Source organism: Equus quagga, chromosome 13, assembly GCF_021613505.1.
Source record: "Equus quagga isolate Etosha38 chromosome 13, UCLA_HA_Equagga_1.0, whole genome shotgun sequence".
Lineage (NCBI taxonomy): Eukaryota > Metazoa > Chordata > Mammalia > Perissodactyla > Equidae > Equus > Equus quagga.
Window position 1 is genome coordinate 32,029,453 of NC_060279.1, and position 20,055 is coordinate 32,049,507.

General features: G+C 50.8%; 1 protein-coding gene across 2 annotated transcripts in view; it reads left to right on the top strand.

Moving 5' to 3' along the window:
- Positions 1 to 222: 222 nt before the first annotated feature.
- Positions 223 to 20,055, top strand: part of OLFML2B (olfactomedin like 2B) — a 36,101-nt gene continuing 16,268 nt past the window's right edge. The window contains exons 1-4 of one of the 2 annotated variants that reach the window (XM_046683758.1): positions 223 to 810; positions 3,300 to 3,563; positions 5,610 to 5,717; positions 16,769 to 16,945. In XM_046683758.1, the coding sequence (XP_046539714.1) occupies positions 637 to 810; positions 3,300 to 3,563; positions 5,610 to 5,717; positions 16,769 to 16,945 (723 nt within the window). In that variant the 5' untranslated portion in view covers positions 223 to 636. The remainder of the gene's footprint in view (positions 811 to 3,299; positions 3,564 to 5,609; positions 5,718 to 16,768; positions 16,946 to 20,055) is intronic. The other variant, XM_046683759.1, reaches the window with a different exon arrangement.

Here is a 20,055-nt window from a genome sequence, read left to right on the forward strand (position 1 = left end):
GCCTCAGGGACCCCACCGAGGGTAACTCTCTCCCTTCAACATCGACGGAAGGTGAAAGCAGAGAGGCGCTCTGCCGACGTGCCCCCGGCGGCCGCGCGCGGCCCGCTCCTCCGCCTCCTCCGCGCCGTCACTGGCTGCATCCCCGCGGCCCCGGCACAATAGAGGCTCCGCCCCTCCCTCCGCGCGAGCGCTCCGCCGCCCTCGCCCAGCAGCTCTCGCCGCCGCGCCGCCGCCGCCGCCCCGCGCTGGTCCCCGTGCGCCCCGAGGCTCCCCGCCGCCCGCCCCCAGCGCACCGCCCGCGTCTGCGCGGACCCTTTCCTCCCGCTGAGCCCTTCTGCAGAGGACGGCGCGCGCGGCCCGCCCGTGCCACCTCCACCTTCCCCGTCACCTCCTCCTTCCCTGCGCCCCTCTCTCCACGGGGGCGGCACAGTCGAGGGCTGCTCCCGTCGGGAAGGAGATGACCAGGGTCTCTGGGGCGCACCTTCCTGTCCCGCTCAGCCGCACCCAGCTTTAGAAGGCGCTCTGAGCAGCCACCCTTGGGCTCCAGCCAAGACACCCTATCGCCTCCGTCCTTGCCGAGACCCCCGACCCCAGCCTTTCTCCAAGGGGGCCGAGCCCCTTCTTGTCGCGTCCCTCATGGCCAAGCCTCTGCTGCTAGTTCTCTGCTTCGCTCTGGTGGTAGCTGCGGACTGGGGGTCCAGCACTCCTCATGCAGGAACCAGCGAGCTCCCAGACGTACAGACGGTGGCGCCCACGGAGGACGAGACTCTGCAAAACGAAGCGGACAACCAGGAGAACGTTTTATCTCAGGTAGGATGCGAGTCCCATGCCCACTCCTCTTGCCTTGGGTGGTGGCAAGAGCCAGAAGACCGTCCTCACTGAAGCGCTGGGAGGCAGCTGTTTCTCCCTCCATTACCGAAGGGAGGGGCATTGACTTCATTTATCAGAATATTTTCTTAAGTGAAAGGACATGGGTCCTCCTTCCAAACTCATGGGCTCTCTCAAGGTTACCAAATCAGGAGAAAGGAGAGGAGATGGAAACTCAGAACTCCCTAAGAAGAAGGGAAAAAAGCAACACCAAAACCTTTTGGTTCAAGGGTTGTGGAAAGTATGGCCATCTCTTGTCTGTGTGGCTGTTTGTCAGAACTGGAATGGGAAAACAGGCAGGCATTTTGGACAAGAGGCAGACTGGGTAACCCCGGGGAGATATTTCAGGGCACAGAGTGAGACACTCAGGGACAAGCATGGGGTGAAGACAGAGCAGCAACGTGTGTGATAAATGTGAGGTCACCCCAAAACTGAGGGACTGACGACAAGACGCCCGTGTTGGGGAGGTGGAGTGGAAATACAGATCCACTCAGGTCTGGCAGATCATCAGTGGGGGGCCAGTGACAGCTGATGGTGACAGCTTTGTAACTGTCCCTTTACAGAGTACTTTCACTTGCTTTATCTGACTCAACCCTCACACACCCTCATTTCCATTCTCTAGATGAGGGCTATAAGTCTTGGAACAGTAAAGAGTACTGGAACAGTAAAGACCTGGGTACAGCTGGGTCTTCTGACAATCTTGAGCCCAGATCTCATGACTGTAAGGGATAGTCTCTCTGGAGTGTTTATTTCGTGCTCTCCGGAGCTGGCATGATGATGTGTGGTGGGTGTCACCATATCCTGAGGATGAGGGATGGCTGAGAAAGGATCCCTATAGCTCCGCCAGCAGCTTCACGAAGCCCTCGGACTGGGTCTTGTCTCTTTCCAGTAGAAAGAACGATCAGCTCCACTTTGACATTTCTCAAACACTAGTCTCCTCCCCCTCCCTTTAATAATTATGCTAATGTATGCCCTGTACCCACTCATAACCTCGCACTGACCCCTCAATTGAAAAGACATAAATGTCCTTCACATGGGGGCTCTGGAGGGCCTACAACAAAAGCTTTCCTGAAACCCGAGCCCCCTGAAAGGAAGGAATCCACCCAGGGTCTCAGAGCAGGGTTCCGTAGGAATCTAGGCAGAGTTTCAGAGAGCAGACAGCTACAATTTACTGTCAGCCCATAAGGACCAGCCGCTTAAGTCACCTTGAACTACAGCTGTTTCTTCTGCTGATCCATTCTGTATTTGACAACAGCCCCAATACAAATATTAGTCTTAGGAGAAACCCAACCTTTGCAAGAAAAACATTACAAGCCTTCTTCCCCCTAAACAGCATCCCAGGAGCATTTCCACTCCAGCGAGCTCAGTGCCTGCCTGCCGGGGTCATTAGTCAAATGAAGGGAGCCCTTCTCCATGCCTAGAAAGGGAGCACCGGCTTTGGGGATGCAGGATCTGTTGGGGAGGAGCTGGGAGGAGCCTTTTCTCTAGCAAGTGCCCAGGATGGTGGCTCCAGAAAGCCTGCTGTTGCGTGTTTTCCTGCCTGGAGATGCTGGCAGGGGCAAGCGCTCAGAAGGAAATGTTTAGCATTGTAGAGGCAGCAAGCGCTGCCAGCTCACTTTCCTGGCTTTGGCCTAGGGTTTGGGTGCAGAAGCTGCTCTAGGAGCCAAGTGAACCCTGAGGCTGAGTAAACCTTGCTGACTTCTGGACCTATCTCTCTCCTCCCAATTCCCTTTCTCCAAATCTAACCCATCCTTCGAGGCCCAGTTTAAATACCGCTCCCTCCAGGAAGTCTTCCCTGGTGCATGGCTGGAGCCGTTCTCCGTGGCTCTCTCTGAGCTCCCACTGCACTTCGCCACCTCGGGGGCACTGATGGCTCTCTCCTTGGTGTGACTATTATTTATATACCTCCTGCACTGTAAGCTCCTTGGCAGCAGGCTCTCTGGCCCTCTCCTTCACCTCTGACACCACCTAGCACAGTCCCAAGTAGGCACTCAACAAATGCTGAAGGAATGAATGAGGATAGAAGCAAGTCATCTTCAGATTTGCATCTCAGCTTTCCAATCCCTCCATCATCGCTTCTCCTTTTCCTTATTTAATCTAAATCTGGATTCTAGCTAAGGCAAGGACTATTGAAAGAATGATGGGGCTCATTTGTTTCTTCCTTTAAATGGTGAAAGGCTAAGGCCCCCTGAGAAATGCACAGCTTTCCAAGACAAATGGAGAGAACTGAACTCTGAGTGCCTCAAGGAAACGTCAGAGTCAGCAAATTGTGTGGCAGTGACCTCTTTGCTCCACAGCTCAGAGTTGTCTGAGGTCTCCCATCAGCATAGGACATTTGACAAAGTGAATGGAGAGCCTTCTTCAGGACCCTGACTGAGGCCTGTGTTTGCACACCCCCAACCTGTTCCCTCTCTCTCTGTCTGTCTGTCTAGTTGCTGGGTGACTATGACAAGGTCAAGGCCGTGTCTGAGGGCTCAGACTGTCAGTGCAAGTGTGTAGTGAGACCCCTGGGCCGAGATGCCTGCCAGAGGGTCAACGAGGGGACCTCCAGGAAGGAAGATTTCTACACCGTGGAAACCATCACCTCAGGCTCGTCCTGCAAGTGTGCCTGTGTCGCACCACCGTCGGCCCTCAATCCCTGTGAGGGAGACTTCAGGCTCCGGAAGCTGCGGGAGGCGGACAGCCGGGACTTGAAGGTGGGACCCGGTGTGGGGTAATGCCGTGGGTGAGAGGGCGCTTTAGGGACCCATGAGTCTGGCAAGGCCATTGCGGGGGATCGTAGGCTTTCGAAGAAGTGGAACCTGTTTTCACCTTTAAAGCAGGTCAGGCCCTGGGCCCTAGAGTGTTGCATGTGGATCCGAGGCTGATGATCTGACAAATTGGTCATTTGCAACCCTGATGTCTAAAGGGGACACCAAGAGCGGAGTGTGCCTACCTCTCCTTAAGGAGACAGGCCTGGAGCAGCTGCCAGGCCCCGCCAGCCAAAAGAACTCCGTGTTCTTCTTCAGGAGAGTTACTGCCACGATTTCCTGTCAGCCCAGCAGGCACCTCAAAGAGAAGAGAGACACGCAGAGAGCAGGGAGTCTTTTAGTCCTCAGCACACGGTCTAGGCGACCCAGGGAAGGAGAGGCCTGGGGTCTGTGCTTGATCCAGTCGTCAAGGTGCGATCCTGTGATCATGGTCCACAGGGGGGGGAAGCTCAGACCCTACCTGGGGCAGCCCCACCGGTTGGCTGAGGGTTTCATCTGATGCCTGCCTGCCCCACTCCACTTGCAGTGTTGGGTAGTGAGATGGGCTTGCTTTGGGAGCCAGACAGACTTGGGTTCAGATCACTGCTCTGCCATTACTTACTGTAGCATCCTACTCAAGTGATTTAACTTCTCTGACCTCAGTGTCCTTGAATGAAAAGTGGGAATAATAACATCTACTTTCTGGGTCATTTTGAGAATCAGTGAGATGACAACTGCTGAGTATTTGGGACCACACCTGACATAGTCAGGGCTTGATAGAGACTAGTTCCATTAATGATGACCATGTACAGTGCACTGCTGTGCCTGGAACCTGGTACACGCTCAGTAACTGGGAGTCGTTGATATCCTTGTAAGTAGAGTTTTGTTTATCAGTACAGTGAATGTCTCAGGATCCAGCCACATCCCTCAGAGCTGCAGCTCTGCCGTGAAAATACTTTCTGAACCAAAGGCTCAGTCACCCAGTTGAGGGATTGGACTCAGGGGCATCCGGAACAACAGCAGGCAACATTTTCTATTAGGAGTCAGAAAACCATCCCAGTGCATGCTGCTCATCAGCTAGCTTTCATGGTGCTTACCTGGGATTCAGCTGTCTTCCTCTGGTGGAGAGGAAAATGAGCTTCTGAAAATGAATATTTCATACATGGAATTTTTCATTTGGAAGCAAGGCTGGGAAATGAGTGGGGAGCAGAGACTGCAAAAGTGTATCCAGCCAACTCTCCTGGGGATCGGTCCTTGGCAGGGAGGCTCAGCTCAGTGTCTCTCATCTGCCCCTTTGCCTGCACTCTGCATGCCCGGAATGCCACCAGAGCCACAGCCGCCTTCTTCCTAGTGGCTCTGTACTGGCAGAAGGGCCAATATGGAAAAAACTGGGAAGGCTGGGTGCCCTATGGCAGCTTTCCACCTCAAAGAGGGGTCTTTGGATCTCTTTTACTCTACAGTCCATTTAGCTTTTAGTGCTAAGGAAAAAAAACCTTGTTGGTGTCTTCCAGGGCCTTCCATAGACAATGAAGTTGAGTGTTTCAGAAGCATATCCTCAAGGCATTGGAGTTTATAAGCCACTTTGTTGAGTAGTTAAAGATGACCTGTTATGGGCCAAGTACTCTGCCAGGTCTTGGGGCAACAAAGATGAAGATGACATAGGCACTGCTTTCAAGGAACTCACAGTCTAGTAGGGAAGACAGATGTGCGTGCAACTGACAGATTTAATAAAAGAGGTGTAAACAGTTTGGTGAAGATGTCTAGACCTCAGGTTTACTTGTTCTTGTAGGATTCTCCCATTTCCTTACCCAAGTATTCCAGTAGGCAGAATATACTGACGCCATTGTGTTTGCTTATGTGCCCGGCTACACAAGTGCCAGTTTCTGAGGGCCACCTCTCACGTCCTGGCTTTTAGCTTCCTTGTCGAGCCTCCAACATAGAGGTCTAAGAGGAAACATCTCCCCCGGGTCTGTCTGCCCCAGCCCTGGACTAACCCCTACCCTTGTTTCATAGCTCTCCACCATCATAGACATGCTGGAAGGAGCTTTCTATGGCCTGGATCTCCTGAAGCTGCATTCGGTCACTACCAAACTGGTGGGGCGAGTGGATAAGCTGGAGGAGGTAAGGAAGATTCTGGGTTTCCATATCTTTCTTTCGATAAGGCCCAAAAGTGTATCAAACTTCCCACAGTACTTTTTCAGAAAGCACGTGTCCCGACTAGACTCAACCCATTCTATTCTCTGGAAAGAAAAAAATATTCATAAAACGTTCATCCAAAATCATGCCAAATTATTGGTGACAAAGAGAATCAGTGAAATACCTTCTTTTTTCATACGTAAGAACCACGTAACCGATGTATTTCTATTTTTACTTTGACTTCCAGGGAACTTAGAGCTAAATAAAATGTCAAAGTACAATAAGCATCTTACTTCTGGTTTTAAGGTAGAGTCGTCTCCCTCCTGGGTAGATGGTTGTTAATATCTTGTTCTGGTTTTTATTTTTTTTTTTAACTGTTTTAGTGCTTGCCTCTGTGTGTGTGTGGTAATCCATCTCAAATCCATTTTAGAGAAAGAAGACATAAAAATGATTACTAATAAATAATATTCCCTACTAGAAAACATTCAGGCTGATCACCCAGGAAGAATGGACTAGTAAAGTAATTTCCATAGGTAGAGACACCACATTATTATGGCTGAGCTCCAGAGAGATGTACAGTTGGTGCCATGGTTTTCAGTTAGTGGTATGTGATGTGATGGTGGGAGACAGAAGTTGCTGTGGACGTAATAATGGTGACATTGTTTTGTTGCTGTGATGCTTGAACATATAGATAAGAAATCATTTAGTCACCAGAAGAGTAATGATCATCATTCATCTTTATTGGTAAGAAGCTGACGGATATGTTTCTTTGCCTGGCATCCAGTTCTTGAACCGATACTTGAAACAGGGACTCCCAGAGCTGCTGCTTCAAGTAGAAAGCTAGGTATTTTGTTGTTGTTGTTGTTGAGGTATGATTGATATACAACACTGTATTAGTTTCAGGTATATAACATAATGATTCAATATTTGTATATATTACAAAATGATCTCTGCAATAAGTCTAGTTAACATCCATCTGTGTAATTTTCAGAATGTTACTCTAAGTGGTAAATTTAATAACAGTGTAAACATGCAAACATATCAATATTCTTCATGAAAAAGTGGGTACTGGGGAGGGGGTCTCTCATGGAGGAGCTGAGGTTCCCAGATGGGTGACTAGTAGATGTTAAGATATGAAAAATCAGTGCTCTTTAGTTTGGCGGAAAGAGCCTCCCTGGACTAGGAGTCAGGACAGAGTGAATTACTCTGTTAGCAGCTGCTAAGCAGCCATGTCTCACTTTCTCCATCTGTAAAGTGGGAAAGGCACCCTACCTACTTTGTATGTTTGCTGAGGGGTGAAAGGTGAGCTAGGCATTTTGGAAGTACTTTGAAATTATTAAATGCAACAGGGCACTCAGGTTGTGGCCAGTGAGTAGGGGCAAACTTCGCCCCATCACTTTGCCAAGAGAGCTGGGACAAGGACGATGAAACATTGTAGTTGCGTGGATTGGTTTCAGCACTCTCCTTGCACTCCTAAAAATGTTCCCAGAAGGTGAACACCAGTTCCTTCTCCACCCACCCTTAGGCTTGGCTCCCCCAGAGCTGTGATGAAGTGTTTTCTGCATGTGGCCATTTGCTCTGGGAGGATTGGTGGGGCCACAATCACTTTACAAGGTCTGATAAGTGGGATCAGGGTACCGGAGCCCGAGCTTTGCAGGTAGGTCACAGTGGCAAACAGGACCACATCAGCCCACTCTCATCAGCCCCCTCTTCCTGGAGGGGCTCCCTAAGAGAATTAGGCCACTCAGCATCTTGGCTCTCTCCTTCCCCAATGTTGACAGCTGGAATGATGAGATTGGGAATGGTCAACACTATCCTACAACCAATGGACTTCATGCAGCCTTGGGATTCTTTCTCCTATTTAAAACCACTTTCTGATTCTTCCAAAAGAGTTCAAAAGGAATTAAACCAGGATCCAGTTGGACTTTGGAAATTGGAAAGTGCCTCTCTTTCTCTTGGCCCCCAGAACCATCCAAATGTGCAATACCCCTTTAAAAAAAAGGATTGCATTTTTATAGGAACAGGCTGACAGCCACCTCTTCTGTGTTCACCTGACCTTGGCAGCCATATGGTTTTTATTCTGTCTGGAGAACACAGCCTGGGAAAGATAGCTCCGGGGGTAGAGCACAGTGCTCTTGAGGCCAAGGTCAGACACTCAGCCTCTGAGAAGGCCAGCTCTGTTCAAGGGCCATAATCTGTTTCCAGCCTGGTCTAGCAGCTGAGCCCTCCTTGCTTGGCAAAGGGTAGGCATGTGGGTGAATTTGGTGCAATGCCACTACCCCAGCAGGATGGTGTCTTCTGTGCAGTCACACAATAACTGGGTTTTTGCCAAAACGAATCTTAGTTACATTGATGAGAGTTCTCTTCTTTTCAAAACTGTGATATGTTTAGCAGCGAAAACTGGACCTTTATAATAATGATAATAATCCCTTATATTTGTATAGCACTTACGGTTTTTAAAGCCTTCTGTATACATTTAGCTCATTTGTGAGCTGGACAGGATGAGAGACCTAAGGAAATTAGATGCTCTCTCTGTGATTGTGGTGCTAGGACAGTATAGGCTGGAGCTCACGCCTTCTGGTTCCTGGTCCAGGGCTTTTTCTAATCAACGCCATAAGCTTCTTTGAATCATCGCTGTCTGCTCTGGAAGCATCAGTTTTTCCTAACCAAAACTTAAAACAATAACCCTTCCAAGGGAATTTCTAGGCAGAACCGTAACTGTATCCCATAAATCCCCTTAATAGGATTAAAGTTGAGTTAGGGAAGGTCCCATGCAGTGAGAAGTTCCCCAAACCAGGCAGTCCAAAGCGACAGGGTGCTGTGGTGTGGCAGTAGTCACAGATGGGTCTGGGCCCTGGGCCCATAGAGCAGAGCAATGTCTCTTGGCTTGAGGTCCAGCCACTCGTCTCCTGGCTTGTGCTGGCTAAGTCTGTCTGCCGTCTGCAGTCACCGAAAAGGCAGAATCTTGGGTAAATGGAAAAAACACTCCTGCAGCCTGGCTCTGCAGGAGGAATGGAAGTGCAATTCTGCTCCCCGTCTTCGGATATTCTGAAATCCCAAGAGGAGTTCTTTGGAGGTCAGACCAGACAAAAGGGGTCAGTTGGAGGGGCATTTTGCCCAGCGTCAGATCAGGACTTGGCGGTAGAAGCGGGCACACGTGTATATCCACCTCGGGTGTGTAGGAGGCTGTAGGAATGGAAACTCCATTTGCAGATGAAAGAGGAAGGAAGGAGAGAGAAATGGAATCTGAGCTGTTCAGAGTCTCACCTCTTGGTAAAATCAGCTGTGGGATCTCTGCTTAGTGGCGTGGTTTTGGTTAAGCTTTTGTTTTAAACTGTGAAAAATAACACATGCATAGAAAAAGTGCACAAACAATGTATAGCCTAACAAATTATTATAAAGCAAATACTAGTGTAAGTATCACCCCACTCAAGAAACACAGCAAGGCTAACACCCAAAATGCCCTCTGCTATTCACACCCCCTCCCTGTAGGGAACCTCTATCCTGACTTTTATGTTAATTTATGTTAATCATCTTCCTTAGTTTCCTTTAGTTTCATCATCTAAGGACAATAGTTTTGTCTGTTTTTGAACTCTAAATATATAGAATCTTACAGAATCCTGTGTGTGTGTGTGTGTGTGTGTTGGGCTTCTTTCACTCAACTTTTGGTTTTTGATACTTACGTATGTTGTTTTTATGTCTTGTAGTTCATTCGTTTTTATTCCTGTGTAGTATTCTCTTGTATGAATATCCACAATTTGTTGATCAGCTCTACTGATGATGGATATGGGGGTTGTTTTCTGTTTTGTAATTCATAATAGCCCCAGGAGCACCCCTCTACGTGAACGTCCCTGTGCGTGTACCCTGGCCCACGCACGCGTGCATTCCTCTATGGTATATACATAGAAATGGAACTACTGAGCTTTTAGTTATGCTTTTTTCAACTTCAGGGGAAATTGCCAAATTGTTTTCCCGAGCGGTAGTACAAGTTTACAGTCCCTCCAGCAGGGTATGAAAGTTCCACACCCACTCTCACCAACACTTGGGATTGGTAGACTTTCTATTGTGTGTCAGTTTGGAGTGTGTATCTCAGTAGGGCCATTTCACTGTGTTCCAAAAACTTAACCCTCAAAACATCTTTCCTGTTCACCTGGTGGAGGCCTGAAGTCCCACGGGCATTCCTCTAGAACTGGTCCAAGTGAGAAGTAGCATCCAAGGTGGTCAGCAGTCCAAGAAGCTTTAATGTGGTAGACCCAGGCTGAGCCTCTCCGGGAGTGCCTGGGAAGGGGGACACATACACAGAAGGTGAATGTGTTGGAGTTGGGGGTGGGGGTGGGCACAGGGCATAGGTGCCAGAAGAGATGGGAATTAGAAGTCTAGACAGGAAATCTATAGCTCCCAAAGGCAAAGGCGAACCCTGTCCTTTGCATGTAGACCTGGCAGGGGTCCTGATTCAGCTCAAGGACACTCTTCCCCTGAGTTCTCAGTGCATCCAGGGACCCAAAGACTTGTAGGCTGCCCAGGCCTAAAAATGGATTCTGAAGGCAGCAGGACAAGAGGCAGGGGTATAAGTACTGTTTTCAGGAGGAGGTTTATTGTCAAAGTGGAGAAAAAGACAAACTGAGGGACAGATCACTAAAATAATCTCTTCTAGCATCAAGGCTTTAGTTGAATTAAGTCATGCCAATCAAAATTGCAAAGCTTTGTGAAGAAATGCCCCGCCTCTACTTAGCTGCCAGACACCTGTCAACATTTATAAGTACTTGGATGTGCATATGGCTGTGTATGTGTATGCCTTTGTGTGAATGGGTGCATATCCTGCGCTCTTAAAATAGATGTGTGCCCACAAGCTTCCCAAAGTGTGATTTCTGTTGGCAAAGCCCTGTCCCCTCTAGTGTGTTTGACTTCTCTTTCTCTCGCCTCTACCCGCTGGAGTTCACAAACCCTGTCCGTGAGCACAGATGGACACCTTGTGTGGAACCTTGTGTATCTTCTGAAGCCTTTTCTCCTGATAGCGTTGTGTCCACGTAAGCTTTACAGTCTACGATGGATTTACCAGACCCAGAACTGGCCTGCTCCCCAGAATGTGCTGGCACAGACCTTGCTGAGGCTTCTCCCCCAAACCTAAGGATTTGGTGGCCTTTGTGTTTCTGGTCTGGAAGGCAAGATCAAAGGAGCATTCCAGACCCTGGGGGATATATCTTTTCACCAACTACTAGGAAAATGTAATTTTCATGTGTGCAGGCCTGGCTGTGACTTAGGGAGCTGTGTCTTTCCAAGCCTCCCCTCCTGCCCACCGTCCACTCCCACTGAGACGCCCCCAGTGCTCACTGTCTCTCCTGACCAAATCGGCTTCCGGGGAAGGGTTTGCTGTTAAGTCATTTTACTCTTCTCCTGACTCAGGTGCATCCTTGGAGAGCGAGTATCACTCAGCCTGTCTAACCACAGTGTCATCAGCTGTGAAAAGGGAAAGGGTTGCAGATAAATACTTCTAAGATACATTTGAGCTCTAACATTATTTAATTCAGTTTACATCTTAATATGAGTTCAAGTCAATATATTACCTCTCCTGGGGTTATATGTACTTCACATCTAATTTGTTACTGTGGAATGAAAGATTTTCTTCTTAGCTAAAGGGATTTAAGGTGTGAGTCAGCTCTCCACCTGCTGGCCTAGGAACAGCTCGTAGCTGCCAGGATGTGAGGGAGCACGTGGCTGTAGTTAAAGTGTGGGGTTCTCCCTAATATGGAAATTCATCCTCAGAGGCCTGGAATGTCTTGCTCTTTATATGTTTGACTCTCTTCCAGGCTGTGGACTTCTTGAGGGCAAGCTGGGTCTAAGTCATCTTTGTTTCCCAGCATCTGGTGTGGACTAGACGCTCAACAGCTGTTTGGTTGGGGAAGCGATAGAATGTGGCAGCTGGCGGCCCCCTGCACGCAGGCCGGCTGCCTGTCTCCATCAGCTGTGGTCAGAGGGATTGTGCCACGTCCAGCCTGTCCTGTCCTCAGGAGCACCGGCTGTTCCCAGCTGCTGTCCCTCTCCAGCTCTCTTATCAGGGGCTGGAGACACCTGTCGGCTGCAGTGGCTGTCCCAGGCCACCTGGTCCTAGTTGTGTCCTGGAGGGCTCAGAGTGGGGAAGAATAGGGCGAGCTCATGGGAACCTCAAGCCCTCCCACCGAGGGTCCAGTTACCCCTACACTTTACTCCACCAACGGAGCCTGTCCCTCTGCCCTCAGGCTTGCCATCTGTATCTGGGCCCTGTGCCCATCCAGCCGTCTACTGGTGGGGGTCAGGCGGCCTCCACAGATGTGGGAGCCCATGCTTGCCGCATGACTTGGGCCCAGGTTTGGCCCAGCTGCAGTCCAGCTTAGTCTCCTCCTACAAGTATCTAGTGTGTCTCTTTAGAACACACCAGCCTTGGGTCCTCGCCATCCTTCGTGTCCGAGCCACACCAGACCTTAGCTCCCCTTTCTTTTCTACCTGCATATCTGCTACTGAGATCCCAAGGGTCCGTCCCACTCCAGCTTCGCCTACATGTGTCCAGCCCTATTTTGTGCCTGGCACTGTGCCCCACGCAGCCCCTCATCCATTCTCCATACCAAGCCCGGTGAGGTAGGTATCACTACTCCTCCTTTTTCCACCTGGGGCCTGGAGAGGTCCCATCGCTTGCCTTCTTTGGTTACATAACCAGGCAGGGACCGTGGTGTGGGTTTCATATCTGGTCTCCAGCGCCAGCACCTTCCCCCACCACACCCCTGTCCCTGGTTCTGGTGGGGAGAACACGACCACAGAGAGCTGCCAGGGCTCTGCACCATGGTCATCTTTCCCTTGAGTCCCAACGCTTTTGGCTTAAGCTGCTACGTGTTCTCACCCAGGCACACACACACTTGCCCAACAGCTGGACAAAGCCACAACACAGTTTGTACCCATGGAACAGCTTTACCCCCCACGCCCGTTTCACCTGCCTGCACACCTGGTTGTGTTGACCATCCTTAAAGCTGTGCTCTGACCAACTGTGCTGCCCAGTGCTGACTGCCAGCTGTATCCCCAACTCCACCTACATCCAATTCCCTCTTTCCCAGGGACCCTGCCTAGTTTGCACACTTCTCCCTTCTGGTATCTGTGCATCTGGCTGTAGTCAGCATGGGACACCTGTCCCCATTTGGCACTGCAGGCTTGCTCTCAGCAAGCACTCTCTGATGCCCAAATGCATGCCCCTCCAGCACATGACACTTGTTCTGTGAACACCTCTCAGTTCCTTGGCTCTGTCTGGCCCAACGACCCGTGACAGAGTTCCCAGATCTTTAATTGCCATGACTGGCTCTGTACAGGCCTCTATCTACCTGCTCTTCCTCCCTTCCCCCCTCCCTCCTCTTCACAGTGCCAGGATCCTTGGCAGGGGCCATGTGGTGTGCTTGCCCCTGCTAGATAGGCACCCTTCCCGCCTCCTCCACCACACTGCCGTCACCGCCCACAAGCCACGCTGCACACACTGTAAATGTCACTGTTGCAGCTGTCCCACAAGGGAAGAGCCTGAAGCATGAAGTCATGGCGTTCACCCTTCTGCCAGGGCAGGAACGAGAGTGCCCTGTGTGGGTGGCATCCCCCATGCCTTCTGAGAAGTGCCCCACAAAAGCCTCTTGGTGTGAGGAAAGCAGAGCCCTAGGGACGAGTGGGGACCCCTGCAAGGCCAGCACCTCCAGGTTAGAGATGGCTGAATGGGAGGTAGCCAAGGAGGGGCCTGCTGCTGCTGACCTGGGGGACACCAGCTGGCCCGGCCCAGCAGGCCAATAGGGTGATGCCACTGCCAGCCTGGTGTTTATTCAGGTGGCTGGCGGGCTTTGCCATTCCCGTGAGGGGAATAAACTATATTGCTCCTCTGGGTTCTCAGGGCCAGGACTGCCTCAAACCTTCCTCTATGGAAACCTAGAATAATGACTCCTCACTAAAACCAGAAAGAGGAGTGGAGATTTATTAATCAATGAGAAGAGGGGCCTAGAAACCCCAAAATCTGGGAGGCAGGACCTAAATCTGTGGAGCTGCCTCTCTGCCTCACAGGGAATGTATGGGCCAGTGCCGATGACTCTTTCAAGGTGTTCAGGAATCGGGCAGCATCTTATTTTAATAGCAAGGCTACTTAGGCCCAGAGTGGAGTCCTAGGGCCGTGGCCGGGCAGCAGATGTGGGCACACCTCAGTCCCCACCTTAGAGACATGTCCTGTCCTGACCTTGCCGAGGAGTCAGAACCTGCATCTGTCCCATCGCCCTGACTGACTTTCAGTTAGTGAATGCTTTGTTGTTTATTTCTTGTTTATTGCTTACTTCCCCTCATGGACGGTGGTCTTCATCAGAGCAGGGTCCTCACCAGTCTGGCTTACACTCGACCTCTCAACGCCCAGAACTGAACACATCCATGAGTTAATGAAGAAGTAATATATTGAACCCCTGGCCCTGCTGGGCCTCATTATATGTGTCAGGACATGAGCGTTTCAGGGGGAGACACCAGGCACTGCTCTTAGCAGGTGCTTATGGATGGACGGAAATGCTTGAATCTCACTAAGGCATCGGGAACATTAACATTCCCTGTCGCCCCCGGAAAGAAGCTGGCTCCCAGAAAACAGCCTCTCACGCATTTTGGCCCCCTTTCCAGCAGCTGTATCCCAAGCTTCCTACATTGAAGGCAGTGCTTCTCAAACTTTAATGTGTATGCAAATCACCTGGGATCTTGTTAAAATGCAGATTCTGATTCAGCAGGTCTGGGTGGGGCCTGAGATTCTGCATTTTAACGAGCTCCCGTGTGATGGAGTGATGCCTGTGTGGCTGGTCTCTGGACCACACTTTGAGTAGCAAGGACTTAGGGGAGTCCAACATGTCTATATTTCTTTGCATATGCAAATCTTCTCATATATCCTGAGACCAAAGTGCAGGTATTCACAGGCCCCTTTCATGTGCTCAGTGCTGCTTGAGAGTTGGCTGAATGCCGGGACCCTCTCCTCGTGTTCTTAGTGACCCAGCGAGGGAAGTGAAGAAGCAAGGGCCAGCAAGCTGGGTGCTGGGTTCAGCTCTGCCCCTTGTTTTATGATCTTGGGCAAATCACACCCTTACTCTGGGCCTCACAGATGAAATGAAGGGTTAGGCTTGAGTTCTGGAGTCCGTTCCAGCTGTAAGATTCTATGAAAAATAGCAACGACTTAGTATGTCCATGCACTTCCACGTGTATAAGTCATGTACTCCTCATAACAACCCAGAGGGCAGGTGCTGCTCTTATCCTCATTGGACTCATGGGCAAACTGAAGCACAGGGAGTTTAAGTAATTTGTCCAAGATCACAGATTCAGCACTAGCAGCATTGAGATGTCACCCAGACCGTCTCCTCCAACATCCATGCTCTTAACCTCTGCACTTGACTGCCCCTCATGGCACCTGTGGGGAATGACGACACACCCGGTAAGACCACTCTTTCCGGGGATTCTTGAAACAGGACCTCTTTCTCGCGGGCTTTAGCTCCCACAGTTCTTTCTGTGAGATTTAGAGAGGCTGGCTGGGCCCAAGCCCCCCAGGACACATCGAGCCCCTCCAGTGCTCAGTAGCTGGCGTGCAGGGAAATGCTGTAGGAGTAGCACGGCCTGTGGTTCTAGAGCCTCGCTGGTGTTAACAAGCGAGTTTTAACTAGTGGCCTCTTCTGGGCAGCCCCTGTAGGAGCCACCAGAGTTACAGTGTCAGGGTGTCACCATCTGCCTGGATAGATGCACACTCCCCCCCCGCCCCCCCCGCCCCGGCTCTGAGCCACCATGGCTTCCCTCTAGGACATCAGCAGCATCCTACCAGGCTGCACGCTGTGCCTGGCAATGACTCAGTTTTTATGCTTCCCATGTCTGTCTGTTAAACAAAGATGGAAAGCCAATGCAACCTCTGTTTTACATGGTTGCTTCCTCTACCCCTCTCATAAACTAGGCCCAAAGGAGAACATCACGTTTAAAAACTCAGATCCCCATGGCAACCTTAGAATGAGGGCCAGAGTTGGACAATGTTGGATCTCAGTGTAGTAGACTTCTCTAAAAATAACTAGAGGAGACGGGGCACCTTTCAGCCTGTCCACAACTGTCCGTGATTCAAATCCCCTGCAGCATCACCTTCTCCAGGATGCGCCTCTCAGGCCTCTAGTCCATTCCCTCCCTCCTCTGAACTCACTAAACCTCACGTTTGCCACTTACAGAACCTGATGTGGTTGGTCATCTTTTCCCTGCAGTGTGGACCTCTCTCCCCAGTTACAGTTGTCATCCCCTCTCCCCTGCACCAGGACAAGAACCCTGGGCATATTTAGAGCCTTTCTTTCTGCCCCACTGTACCTTAAATACACAGGAGGTACTCACCAGTGTTGGCTGACTGAAGCGTAGGTTGGTCCTTTCTGGTATGAAGCATGTCTGGAACACAGCTAATTTGCCAAGTGGGAGTGATTTAGAAAACTGTTTTTGTGGGTAAATAGAAAACTTTAAAGCCAGCCTATCTGTTTTCTACATAAATGATACTTTTAAAGTGTTGGGGAATCGTTTGTGCTCATTAGAAAAGCAGACTAAGTGTATTTCTTTGGGCACCCCTTCTAAAACTGCTTAGGAAACCCTTCGTTCATTAATTGAGCTACTGGTTTAGGTGTATGGGGTGCAAGTGAGTGGAATTTTTTTGTAATGTTACTCATCACTGGATGAGGGCAGACTATGTACAAACAAGAGAGAAAGAACAGGTGTCCTGGTGGCCCAGGGACATGGCAGTGTTATTATTAGGAAAGCTGTGGCAGTCTGAGGCATTATTTCCAGCAGTGGGACATAACAGAGCCGAGCCGTCCCTAAAGGCTGCCTGGGACCTGGCACTGTCCTCAGCACAGGGCTGGGCACACTCTGGGACCCCACTTGCTCCTTGGCCGATTCCTCAGCCTGTCTGTGTGTGTCCGTGCTCTGAGCAGAAGATGGCTGCCAGCTGCTTCTCGCTTGTCTTCAGAGCACTTTAATGGATTCTCTTTTCACCTTTTTCCTCTTCTCAGGAAGTTTCTAAAAACCTCACCAAGGAAAACGAGAAAATTAAAGAGGACATGGAAGAAATTCGAACTGAGATGAACAAACGAGGCAAAGAGAACTGCTCCGATAACCTCCTGGATAGCATGCCGGACATCCGCTCGGCCCTGCAGAGGGACGCGGCAGCAGCCTATGCCCACCCAGAGGTACAGCCCCAGCCTCCAAGGGCCTCTGACCACAGCCCCCTGGGAAGCCTGCTGCCAGCACCTCCCGTGTGCATAGAGCTTTCAGGTCCTTTCACTGTCATGGCCCCATTTCCTCCCTACAACAGTCTGTAGTTCTGTAGGTCTGATGGGGCATTTAATGTGTTGGGTTATCTCCTAAGTTGATGCCCAAGAAACAGACATTAATTGAGGAGATAACCCAAAAGAGTGGAGGAGGAAGCAGGTACATTTTGTTGGCAGGACTTGAAGAGTGAGGGATGCGATTAGCGAGGCAGCTCTGGAGGAAGTATTGTAAGAGGGCTCCCCGGACACCGGGGGATAGCAGCAGTTAAGAGAGGCCTTGTTTACTTTGACTGGTTGCCGGGGGCTGGTGGTGGATGGCACAGTGTGGATTCCAGGTGTACCCTGAGGGATCCCCTCAGCCTGGGGCAGTCTGGCAGGGTGCAGACAGAGCAGGGCTGCGACAGTCAGGGCCCCGGAGCTGTTGTTCTGTGTGCTGTGATGGGAAAAAGGGCTGGGCAGCATTACCACCTCGGACTCTGTTGCCTGGGTCATTAAGACTTGGGGTACAAGAGGAAGTCAGACTGGGTATGTGAGCTTGGGACTCTTGGGCAGAGAAACTCATCAAGGTGGTGCCAACCAGGCAGGACCTGTGGGTTTGGGGAGCCTGGGGCACATGTGTTCTGAAGGCAGGATAGCGGGCAGGTTAGGACTTCGGAGACAACAAGCCCTGAAGAGAGTATGGTGCCTATACCCTGGCCAATATGTAACTCAAAATAAAGCAATTTCAAACCAGAAAATAATTAGAAGGAAGGCCAATAATTTTCTGGCTTTGCCCATGATGACTACTTTGATGCTTTTTTGGAAATATCATAGTCCTTCAAAAATTATTTTTATTCTCATTTTTGGGTGTCCCCAACATGCTAGCTACTGAGCATGTGTTTAGTCTGTTTGGTGGGTCATCCCTGAGCAGGTCTGAGCTTGTAAACCAAAGAGCCAGAGGACAGTTGGGCTGGAAGGGAACCTGGAGGCCCTCCGATCATCACACCAGGGGCCCAGTGGCTCCTATCGCAGCCCATCTGGCATCCTCCACCGGCCGGGCTGCCCAGTGGAGTCAGGCGCTCCCCACCATCTCTGGCTTCCAATTTCCCGGTCGGCTGAGCTTGAGAATTCATCTGTTGTCTTGATGACACATTATGTGGTATGTTCAGGAACCCAGCTCAGATTTCCTGAGGGCAAACAGCAAACCAAATCAAACACACCAAACTTTTTCTCCTTGCTCAGCAAAGCCCTTTCCCCTCCTGAAATCCCCATTCATCACACTGCTGACATTAGCACAATCCACCCAAACCAGGGTGGTGGGGGGAGAGCCTGCGCCGGGGAGGGGCCGGAAAGGGGGAAGTGGTAAAGGAGGCCCGAGGTTGGGATCTTTCTGTCCCTTTTCATCCCTCTGTCTCTTTGGTGAACCCCTCGCTGGAAAGGGGGCAAATGCGGTGTCTGAGTTTAGTTATTTTCAGGGTTCTTGTAGATGATGTCAGAGTTTCTCGGAATGGCGTATGGCAATTTGTTGGAGGCCTCTCTCCAAGAAGGTCTTTGCCTGGAGGGTTGGCAAGGAGCTCTGGGGGCTGTGTGAAGAGTGGAGAGGGCAGGGTGGGAGTGGGAACACGGGGATGCCAGGAGCTGAAGTCACACAACAGACTCTTGGATTAGCAGAGAGAGGAAATCAAAGCTTGGTGGCGGCTGCCGAGGCCCAGTGCATCCTGTCGCCAGTGAATCCAGGGAAATTATATGTTCTCTGGCAGAGGCTGTCCATGGTCTTGCTCCATCTCCTTGGCTGGGAGAAAACACTGCTGTTCCCACCCGTCCCTGAGAGCCTGGAGTTAAAGACGCTTCCTGGGGTTTGCCACGAAGAAATGACAACCTGCTTCTGCAATGCAGAGGGAGCCAGGGGCCTGCAATTAGATGGCCCACAGCGTCTGAGTCAAGGGCTGGGGCCTCTTGTCAGCTTCCCAGGCAGCTCTTTCCAGTGGGAAATGAGGGATCCCCAAGTCTGCTGGGCACTAGCCAGACCATGGCCCTGAGGGCTTGGGGACGCAGATGAGTCTTTAGACAGCAAACGAGTTAGTCCCGTGGTCACGGCTGGGGGCAGTGTGGCTTACTGTAAGGAAGAGCACGGGTCCTGAAGGCAGGCAGGCCTGCTGTGGCTTAAGAAGCGCCACTCTCAGCCACTTCATTGACCTTCAACCAAGTTGCAAAATGACTCTGAGCCTCTCTTTCCTCATCTATAGAATGTAAAGAATATCTATCTTGCCCCATTGTTCTAAGCGTTAAAAATAACATAAAGGGACATGTCTGCCGTAATAGGTGCTCACTAAAATGTCATCCCCACCAGCCAAGTATCCCTTGTACCTCTAGTCAAGGTCACCTCACTGGCAAGAAATAGGAGGTGAGAGAGGGCCAGGTGGCAGGAGTGAGGGCTGCCCAGGGCACGTCTGCCTGCTTCTTCTGGGCAACTCTCTGGTCCCAGCCAGGGGAAGCTGGCAGAAAGGTGTCCCCCGTCACCCAGGAGTCAATCTCCATTTGTGCTGAGGAGCGGGAAGCACACATTTAGGAACTGCCTTGTCTGTCGTACCATCTGGATAAACTCTCTTGTTACGGGAAAACCAGTACAGACTTGGGGGTGTGGCTGGGAGTGAGGACTCCGGGTTTTCTCCAGGCCAGATTTTAAAGGTCAAAACAAGAACCAGATTTGCTTCTTCCTGTGCAAAGTGAGAAAGTTGGCCATGAGAGCTGGGTCCCTGCCAGCTCATATTCAGTGACCACGAAGGTCCTGCTCTGCCCTCAGGGCTCTGGGTATCTGAGGACAGAGGTTTTGTTTCCAAGTGGGCACTGCTCCCTGGGTGGATTTCACCCAGATCGAGAGTTCCAGGAGGTAAGGGATCTCACTCACTTCTTCCTGGTGAGAAGTGGGCTTTCATGGCTGAGGCGCCTTCAGGAGGCTGTTTCTTCTTATTCAGCCATTGAGGGACTCCTGAGAGCAGGGCTGGGCGACACTCCCCCATAGGTCCCCGCACACCACCCTGATGGAGCCA